The sequence below is a fragment of the Triplophysa rosa genome, linkage group LG16 (assembly GCF_024868665.1).
Source record: "Triplophysa rosa linkage group LG16, Trosa_1v2, whole genome shotgun sequence".
Lineage (NCBI taxonomy): Eukaryota > Metazoa > Chordata > Actinopteri > Cypriniformes > Nemacheilidae > Triplophysa > Triplophysa rosa.
The window spans coordinates 9,323,273-9,333,290 of NC_079905.1; the positions used below are offsets into that span (position 1 = coordinate 9,323,273).

A 10,018-nucleotide genomic window follows, 5' to 3' on the forward strand; every position below is an offset into this window, starting at 1 on the left:
TGGTCTTTGTCTTCATCTCCCCCTCGTGGCGTAGTTGAACTTTGCATGTTAAACCCTAATTTGTATTATGTACAAATTTAATTATTACATTTATTTTCCGGAGCATAGTATGCGTTTGTATTAATGTTCCTATATAATTCATTATTTTAAGTGTGTGTAGGTGCACAGTGGAGTCAACATTCTGATAGTATTCGGTGCATACTACATTTCCTATGTAACACATTTATTGGCCTAAATAGTGATTTAGTATAGGATTCATATAATTAAAATATAATTAACATATATATTAAATGTATTAAAATATATAATATATCTGATTACTATATTATACAATGAAAATATGAGTATATTTTTACATTTCATATTTACCATGATAATACACCTGAAGATGTTGTTGCGCAAGTAGTAAAATGTTATTCATTCATTCACAATTAAATGAAGAGTGTATTGTAAAACACCAGAACCAGCCAATCCGGAATGTGACACTGCGCAGACGTTTTATTTAAAGAAATGTCACATTAACAACCAGAACACAAGGACATATTTTTTTTCATCTTTGTCAAAAAATATGGGAGAGAAAGAAGGGAACCGATTCAATATTACAGAACAATTCTAAACAAACTTCACTTTAAGTCACTTACCATTTTGAGCATTGCTTCCAAAGGTGCATGATTGAGAATACTGGAATCACTCATGTACTGTATGCATTGACTGCAAGTGATGAAGTCACGTTCCTATCCAATGGTTTAAACAAACTTAAGAGGGAATACAAGAAAAAAGTGACTACGCCGCTGCCCTGAGTCAAGCTTTTCTGTGGCTGTAATTCCACCCTTCCCCAAATTGCAAAATCAAAGGCACTCGCACCAATAAAAACATCCATTAATTAGATGATCCACTCAGTAGATGTAATAGCAAGACTTGACACGTATTTAAAGAAATATGCAATGTTGGCATTAAACCTCTGGTTGAATACTTGTATTATGCACCTGACAGTCACGATTGCATTAGAAAGCATCAATATTTTTGTCTCTATGAGTTACAACAGTTGATTTTTGAGTGATGTCGAGATCTGATCTATAAGCTCAATGACGTGGTTGGCAGTGAATATGAATAAGAACACAGGGTTTAGCTGTAGAAACAGGGACATTGCTAAGAGAATATTCAAAGACTATTGCCAAAAATAAGGTGTGTTCAAAATTTTGTCACATATCACAGTTACATATGTCTGGCCTTTTAATATTGCACTGAAACATTCAAAATGTTAAAATGTGAATCTATTCTTGATGTATCCCACCCTTTGTACATGTATATCATTTGAAATTGAACATTCACATCAATCCTGACATTACTTTCCTTCCACCCTGGAGCAAAATCGACTTTATCCCGTATGCACAGTCTTAGTCCTTCTCTCTTCCCCTCATTCGCTCACATATTAAATGCAACTATTTTTCCATCTCAAAATGAAGGCGAGCACTAACAAAAAAAAACAAAAGCCATTTTACTCCAGGTTTAATATGGGTTCATTTGTTGTAGTGTTATATTTCATTTTCTATATTTAAACATTCTCACACACACACACACACACAAATCAGACAAAAACGCTCAAACGTTCTGCTCCCGGGTTTGAGAAAGTCACATGATCATTCATCAGGAAGTGTATCTCCTCAAAGGAAACTTGTTTTTCTATTGGTTCTCGTTGTGAGAGAATGTATTCCTATTGGTTGAGGAGGAGGAGCAAGACGTAAACACTGTTTAGTTGTCATACGACATTGGATGTGCCTCGAAGTTCTTTGCGGATTCATTCTTTATTCAGTAGTTCCATCATGCTTTAAGTACTTCCTCATATTTCTTTTCTATATATCCAAATATGAAATATTTTACAGGGTAGCTCCTTGATTTTCTTCTTGTATGTCCAGTAGGTTGTATCGTATGTACGTAGCATTTATAAGTCACGTTGCATTGTATTTATTTTGCGTAACTTGTTCAGATACATCCTGCTGCCAGGCAACCGCTCAGTGATCAAGCGACGTCTCCTTTAGCCACAACCCAGAGTCTCACAGTAGTGTGGAGCAGGGGCTGGGTGGAGTTTAGAGGTTGACTGACAGCTTGACTTTCCGCGGCATCGCTCAGAGACCCCGCCTTCTGTCAGAGTATGACACAGCATCGGCACAGACGCTGGCCACCCCCGTGCACTGAAGGAGGGGGTGTGACCGGAGCAAAGTAGGCGTGAACTTTGATCTCAGGAAGGTGAGCCTAAGTGAGAAAATACAGGTGGAATGAGACAAATAGCAGGTGACATCATAACAGCGAAAATTAAACAAAAATATTTCAGCCAGTAAGAATGTATGAAATCAACACAAAGCTATGTGGAATGGGATAATGAATAAAGTGTAGGCGTGGCTACCCGGCTTAACAATAGAAATCGAGCGACCAATAAAATGCGCTGTTCCTCATCTTGTTCGGTTTGGATAAAAACTGAAGAGACTGATTTAATCCCTGGTTGCCTATTGTACATTTTAATGGAATTTTTGCAGATTGATGTAAATCATTTTAGTCTGTATATGATTACTGCGTGTGGGAGTCGTGATATAATCGAGCGACTGCGTTAAACACACCCGGATGCGTTTGATGCCCGCGCGAGTGACCTGCTGGCAGTCATACAGCTCTATGCGTTCTAGACGTTGGCAACTCTTGAGGTGCTCCAGTGTGATATCTGTGATCAGAGGGCAGTTATCCAACTCTACGACCTGCAGACGGTCCTGACCACACACACTGCTGCTCAGGTGTCTGATTCCATCATCTGTTATCAACTCGCAGTGAGACAGGCTCTACAACACACACATATGTAGAGTTAATAAAGTACAAATGCTAACAGTGAGTTTCCAGGAAACAAAAGTATAGTCTTTAACTCTTTTAGAGAAAGCCATATATAAGCATGTAGAAAACTCCTCCACACTCCTTCAAGCGAGCACTTCTTGGCACTTACCAGCGCCTGCAGCCGAGGGCAGTGGATTGAGAGTTGAACCAGAGTGTTATCAGTCACCTAAAAAAAAGTTGCGCAGACACGTAATTAAAATGAGATATGCTGTACATACCAAGATTAGCTTTCGCAAGGAAACAGACAAAGTAAAAAAAGAAAATGAACGCACAAAAATTAAACCGCATTAGCGAAAGTAGGGGTGTCACAATATACCAGTATGACCAGTAAAATTCCGCACTGTTATAATTGGTGTTGTGTTGATATTACACACAGGAAAATAATCATCAAAAAAATTGTCGGTTTTGCGCCTGTTTAAAGGGGTACTCCGCCAAAAAAATGACAATTCTATCATGAATTACTTACCCTCAAGTTGTTCCATACCTTTATGAATTTATTTGTTCTGTTGAACACAGGGAAAGATATTTGGAAGAATGTTAGCAACTATTGGAGAATAGCAGAATTTGGCAGAATTGACTACCATAGTAGAAAAAAATTACAATGGTAGTCAAAGGTGCCCCAAAACTGTTTGCTATCCCAAATTCATTAAAATATATATTTTATATTCAACAATAATTTTTCCTACTATGGTAGTCAATGCTGTCCCAGAACTGATAGTTGCTAACTTTTATCCAAATATATTTCTTTGTGTTCATCAGAACAAAAAATGTTATACAGATTGAGAGCAACTTGAGGGTAAGTAATTCATGTTTCCCTTTAACATTTTGCCACAACAGTTACAAACTCTCTGAATGTAATTTACTGGATAAAAAACAAAACACACACAGAAATAAACTACATAATAAAAGATGAAGTTGACTAATAGCATAGCGTATTTCATAAATATCACAATTATATTGTTATTTATATCATCTTTTTTGATGATGAGGATTTTAAGTGAAAATCTATAAAATTGCTAAATATTGTTACGAAGAGCATAAAATCCTACAATGTACAACTGGTAGCTAAAAGCATAATCACATTAACCAAAACATTTTACACAACACTCACCAAAATACATTCCTCTAAATCCATCTTCTCCAAATCATGACAATTCTAAAACAGAAGGCAGAGTTTGTGTAAGCCTAACAAGAATCAACAATGTCTTATAACCCAAAGTCGAAGAAAACCAAATACATATGTTGATGTTTTCTCGTTGTTGTGATTACTCACTCTGGCAAGAACTGTGAAACCAGCATCAGTCACATGTGAGCAGCGAGCAGCCTCCAGGATCCTGAAGACAAAACACACAATGTGAATGAATGATTGACTGTGTGTGCGTGCTCTTATCTGTGTACAGAGGAAGAAAGCTTTACTTTAGCTGTTGGCAGTTGAGGCCGAGGGCGGTGAGAGAGGCGTCTGTGATATTGCTGCAGCCAGACACACACACCATCTGCAGTTTGTGACAGCCCCGGCACAAACTCACAAAGCCATCGTCTGTGATTTGCTGCAAGACGGATAAGCCATCTTAGTGTACTATCTAGACTCTATTGCACGTCCGCAAGAAACAAGACGCGTGCTGACAGAGAACAACAAAGTTTAAGGTCGCTCTAATTCGCTCTAATTTACACAGCGATCTGGCAAGGAAACCACCTTAAAGCAGTACTTCATCCATGAATCAAAATTTCCCCATGTTTTACTCACTCTCAAGGCATCCTAATTGAATATAGTCTTCTTCTTGAAGAATAATACCACATATTATTTTGCTTCCAAGCGGAAGAATGGGAGTGAACGGGTGTCGACTTTTTGAAGGTCCAAGAAGTGCATCCATCGATCAAAGAACTGCTCGACATGGCTCCGTGGTCTTATCAAAGGTCTTCTGAAGCGAATAGATGCATTTGTTTAAGATAAATATCCATATTAAAAGCACTGTTGACGTCTCTCGAATGCACGTGAACCAGAGGCTTGTTTTTCCAGCACATGACGCAGGAGTGTCGTAAGTTCCGGTGACGAACGCTGAAGTGCATTTATCGTTTTGTTCCAATAGGATAGCGTCCAATAGGATAGCGTCATTTGCCGGAAAAACAAGCCTCTGGTTCACACGCATTTGAGAGATGACGGAAGCTAGACATCAACGTTAATAGTGCTGTCAATATGGATATTTCTCTTAAACAAACGCATCGATTCGCTTCAGAAGGACTTTGTTAAGACCACGGAGCCGTGTCGAGCAGTTCTTTGATCGATGGATGCACTTTTTGGAGCTTGAAAAAGTCAACACCCATTAACTCCCATTCTACCGTTTGGAGGTAAAATGATATGTGGTATTACAACTCCAACTGCATTATTCTTCAAGAAGAAAACCATATTCAGTTAGGATGCCTTGAGGGTGAGTAAAACATGGGGAAATTTTGATTTGCTAGTAAAGTATCCCTTTAACCTACAATCGATGCTTTGAGAATTGTTCTTAACTGAATCATGACTCTTCAACTCATAACTGAATTAAATTAAAAGGTTAATTATTCCTGCCTATAATGTACATTTGCTTATGCCACATTATAAAACAAGCAAAATTTTAAACTCGGTCAAAGCCTTACTGTGCACGATTGCATGTTGATTGTCATGAGTTCGGGACAGTGCTTTTGAAGGTGCTTAAGTGCTGCATCATCAAGCTGAAATGACACATTATCATGTGACATCATCATTGCTCAGTCACTCACCACTATAAAGTTGCAGTAAGTGTTTGTGTTTATGTACCTGTGTGCAGCCTCTCAGAAACAGAGCTCTGACACCTGTGCAGCCACGACTAAGAGCCTCGATGCCATCGCTCGTGATCTGATCACACCAAGAAAGGTTCAGATTCTCCAACATGCGGCAGCCCTCACTAGCACACAGACAGAACCATTTAAAAACACTTAAAAAACAATTAAAAGCCAGAAAATTTAGTTTATTTAGAACAACAAAAAAAGAATAATCAGATCAACAGAAAGTTCAAAGTATAACAAACAAAAAGCAAACTTTTTCTTATCCTGTTATACTATAAAACGTCTGCACACCATTAAAATCACATATTTACAGTGTAACACTAGGCTGAACTTGTCTGTTATTGGGATAAATTAATTATTACAAGGATGCATTAACGGAATTAAAATTAATTTAAAAATCATTAGACTACAATCATTACCAGTGTAAACTGACTAAGCGAAAACCTAAGATAAGACGGTTTTAAATTTTTGGTCATCCATTTGAAATCCAGACCATGACATGGTTCTTTTAAGTTGTGGGAACAGGATCTGAAACATCTAACAATGAGTTAATAATTGTTCCTCAGAATTTCCCGTTTCACAGGCTTAAGCATTATAATCTACAATAACTCCAGGAAAAAAGGTGAAGGCACCTTTTTAACTATTAACAAAATCACCCTCTTGACAGCAATAAAACCAGACTTATACAGAGTGTGCATGCATTTAATATTCATTTAAAAACTAGGAATTATAAAAGCTTTAGTAAAAGCCAAACAAAGTCATTAAATTAAGTGATTTTGCATTAACCCAAACATTGAAACAGTAATAAACCGGTTCTCATAACTGCCCTTTACCTTAAGGCCTTAAGTGCATGATTGGTGATGGACACGCAGGAGGTCAGGTCAAGGTGGCGGAGTTTAGAGCAGAACTTGCTAAGGCTGATGCATGTGGAATCCGTGATCTTGGTGCAGCCGTTGAGGTTCAGCTGTTCAATGTTGCGACAGTTCTGAGCAAAAGTCCTGTCAATCAAATAACATTTGTCAATAACACTAAATACAAAAACGGGAAAAATAGCAACAAAAACAAAAGTATCTATGATTCTTAGAGGAACAGTTCAACCAAAAATGAAAATTCCATCATCATTTACTCACCCTCAAGTTGTGTAAAAATGTCTTTGTTCTGATGAACACAGAGAAAGATATTTGGAAGAATGCTTGTATCCAAACAGATCTTGGCCACCACTGACTACCATAGTAGGAAAATTTGCCTTATTAATTTCTTTGCTCTGTTGAACACAAAAGAAGATATTTTGAAGAATGTAGGAAAGCAAACTGTTCGGGGCACTTTTGACCACCATTGAAATTTTTCCTACTATGGTAGTCAATGGTGGCCAAGAACTGTTTGGTTACAAGAATTCTTCCAAATATCTTTCATCAGAACAAAGAAATGTACAGATTTGGAACAACTTGAGGGTGAGTAAATAATGACAAAAAAATTTTTTTGTGTGAACTGTCCCTTTAATGTATTACATCGAAATAACACTCAAATACCATTTTATACCTTGATAACTGTTTCATAAACTAACCATTCAACAATTCATGCTTTGAAATCTTTGTTGACTTACTTCATGGAGGCATCTCCTACACTGAGGCAGCCCCTTAGACTCAGCTGCCTTAAAAAACCTCCACATCGCTTTGAGATGTTTTCCACCACACGGCCCTACGGGAGAGAGAGATAACGAGAGAGAGAGCGAGAGCGGGAGAGAGAGTCCAGACACAGAGGATCAGGGATGACGTTACAGTCTATGGATTCAGTAGAAAAGCCTACTGACCCAGTGTTAATCCCACATGCAGAACGCCCACAGACATGAACAATTTACAGCACATGTAAACAAATTTCACATGAAATAATAAGACAGGGGCCATAATGCGATAACGCACAAGATGAGTCTGCACACAGAATCTCACCGACAAACAGAAACATTACAGAACACATACACTACAGTACATCATCACAGAGATCATTTTCACCTCAATATCTGTCTGAAAATTGAACAGATCAATCTTCTGCCAGTTGCTCCCATCTAAAGCAAGAACATTCCATGCCTGTTGTGCAAAGTGGTAATGAGAAAGTAGCGTTAGCAAACTAACTTTTTCTTCATAATTACCATGTTGTTAAATTATAACTAAATGAGAAGAAGAACCTACCTTGGATACTTGAGCACACCTACACAAAGTAACTACATCCAGGTAGGAAAAAATCCTAAAATGATAGATAGATAGATAGATAGATAGATAGATAGATAGATAGATAGATAGATAGATAGATAGATAGATAGATAGATAGATAGATAGATAGATAGATAGATTGTCTGTCATTTGCAATAAATGTTGTAATTGTTGCTGACCACATTCAATGTGTTTAGCTCACCTGAGCAGAAGCTCTTTTGGAAGTTTTTTGTTGATAAGAGCCTCATCACTGTTTGAGAACACCTGGACAATATGAAAGCAAAGACATTAGGGATGCACCGATATGTACATTTTGGCCGATACAATAACGATAATTCTTTAACATTGGAAGCCGATAACCGATATATTGGCCGATATACAGTATCTAAATATAAATATAAAATTCCATAAGACTGAAACAAAAGGCAAAAAGTGGACAACTGCTTTTATTTGAAAACATTGACTGCAGAAAACAAGGTTACCATTAGTTCACTTTTTCCCCCTGAAAATCATGTAAGCCTACTTAACACTAGTTAAAGATTCTTTAGCCGTCACACTTTTCTGGTATATTTTTTATTTAATAAACAAATTATAGATGTTCTTCCAGAGCAATCCAGAAAAATTTTCTTAATAGCCACATGTCTAACAGGTCTCAAGACAGAAAGCATTCAGACAGCAGTCTGATTCAAACAATATGCGTTTGTTCCTATAATTCACACATTCATAAATACTGTATCTATGTACTGTACCTACATCAACAATGTTTTGCTAATAGCAGTAAGTGAATGATCACGACAGAAAGACAGCACTGTACTGTATTTTAACTGTAAGCAGCGTGCAGCTGAAGAAGTTTAACCAGAGGAAATGATAAATGATTTATTAGTTATAATATATCGGCCAAATTTTAATTAACGGCCGATACCGATAACATAAAAAATGACAATTTTTTGGCCGATACCGATATGGCCAATAATTTATCATGCATCCCTAAAAGACATGCATTTTATCAACCTCTTATAACACCCGTTTGATCTTTACACACAATCAAAGTTGTTTCACTTGTAAAACATGTTTCTGCATAAACATCATTGTTGGTCCTGGAACATTGTCTCTATCAACCAATCAGAACGCAGACTTTGGTTTAGGGGCATTGCATGTCGTTCTCATGAAACTATTATTTCCCTATAATTTCATGAGGTAGTTGTGATAAGGGGTTCAGTTATGGTTTAGGTTGTTTGACAGGACTGTTGATACAGAAACCCACCTTTGGCAAAATCGTAGCTGGCACAACTCATGGTAACGTACTAATTTACATAACACTCAAAGGGCTAACAGGAGCTGTCGGTGGCAGTGACTAAGAAAAACAATGTCTTAGACAATTCTGCTGTTTTGTGACATATTGTCAAGCCCTTGCATTCAGGGCACGTAAGCCAGTCTATCAGCTTGATATAACTCCGATAATAACAGCAGCCAACTCCAGCTTTTTAAACAGATTCAGGCGCAGCGCCCGTTGCTGACACGGTCAGCTGGTGCCGTTGTGTTAGGACGGGATTACCCTTGACGAACAAAAGCCTAAACACGGCACGTAAAAATAGAGTCCAAAACACACAGTGCCTTGCACACATACACGCGCGGACACGCGCGTCCAACACACACACACACACACACACACACACACACACACACAAACATACGCTTAAACACACTGTTATCATCGCCCAGACAGCCTGCCACCGCCCGATTTCGTTTCTTCGAGCAAAGTGTTTGAGTTTAACAGCCATGTCCGTGGTTTATTCGGTGCGAGTTACCTCAAATCTGCTCTTGGTGATGCCGTTCATGTCTGTTGCGGTGTCAATAATAAGACAGTCCGAGGCGAGCGCTGCGCACAGCAACGTATGCGCGTTTTGTCAACGTCGGCGATCAAACTACCACGGGACTGAAACGCAGGTGAAACGCGTGGCCTGCTAGCCGTTCACGACCGTGTTGGTAACCGGAGAAATCCCGGGCTGGCCGCCGTCCGTGCGCTCCGCTGTGAACCATCACACTGCCAAAATAACAATAATAACATGGACGGACGGAGCAGCAGATTGCTGCTCTAACCTCACTTCCGCCTCCCGAGCTGCCACTCTGAC

The 10,018-nt window shown here is 38.5% G+C and overlaps 1 protein-coding gene across 2 annotated transcripts; it reads right to left on the reverse strand.

Moving 5' to 3' along the window:
• Positions 1-478: 478 nt before the first annotated feature.
• fbxl2 (F-box and leucine-rich repeat protein 2) lies at positions 479-10,009 on the reverse strand. 2 transcript variants are annotated; one of them, XM_057354215.1, is made up of 14 exons: positions 9,695-10,008; positions 8,089-8,150; positions 7,866-7,920; positions 7,689-7,763; positions 7,283-7,377; positions 6,513-6,677; positions 5,672-5,798; positions 5,512-5,586; positions 4,294-4,424; positions 4,151-4,211; positions 3,989-4,033; positions 2,987-3,043; positions 2,616-2,828; positions 479-2,253 (listed from the first exon to the last, which is right to left on the reverse strand). In XM_057354215.1, the coding sequence occupies exons 1-14, from the start codon at positions 9,722-9,724 to the stop codon at positions 2,146-2,148; spliced, it is 1,299 nt and encodes a 432-aa protein (XP_057210198.1). In that variant the 5' UTR covers positions 9,725-10,008; the 3' UTR covers positions 479-2,145. The 2 variants fall into 2 exon arrangements, with proteins under 2 accessions (XP_057210198.1, XP_057210200.1); XM_057354217.1 differs by lacking the exon at positions 5,512-5,586 and having other exon boundaries at positions 9,695-10,009.
• Positions 10,010-10,018: the final 9 nt, after the last annotated feature.

Coding starts and splice junctions, on each gene's coding strand:
- fbxl2 (XM_057354215.1), bottom strand. CDS start 9,724: ATGAACGGCATCACCAAGAGCAGATTTGAG. Junction 5,587..5,671: donor TTCTGAGAGGCTGCACACAG/GTACATAAACAC, acceptor GTGTCATTTCAG/CTTGATGATGCAGCACTTAA. Junction 4,425..5,511: donor TCAACATGCAATCGTGCACA/GTAAGGCTTTGA, acceptor TCCGTCTTGCAG/CAAATCACAGACGATGGCTT.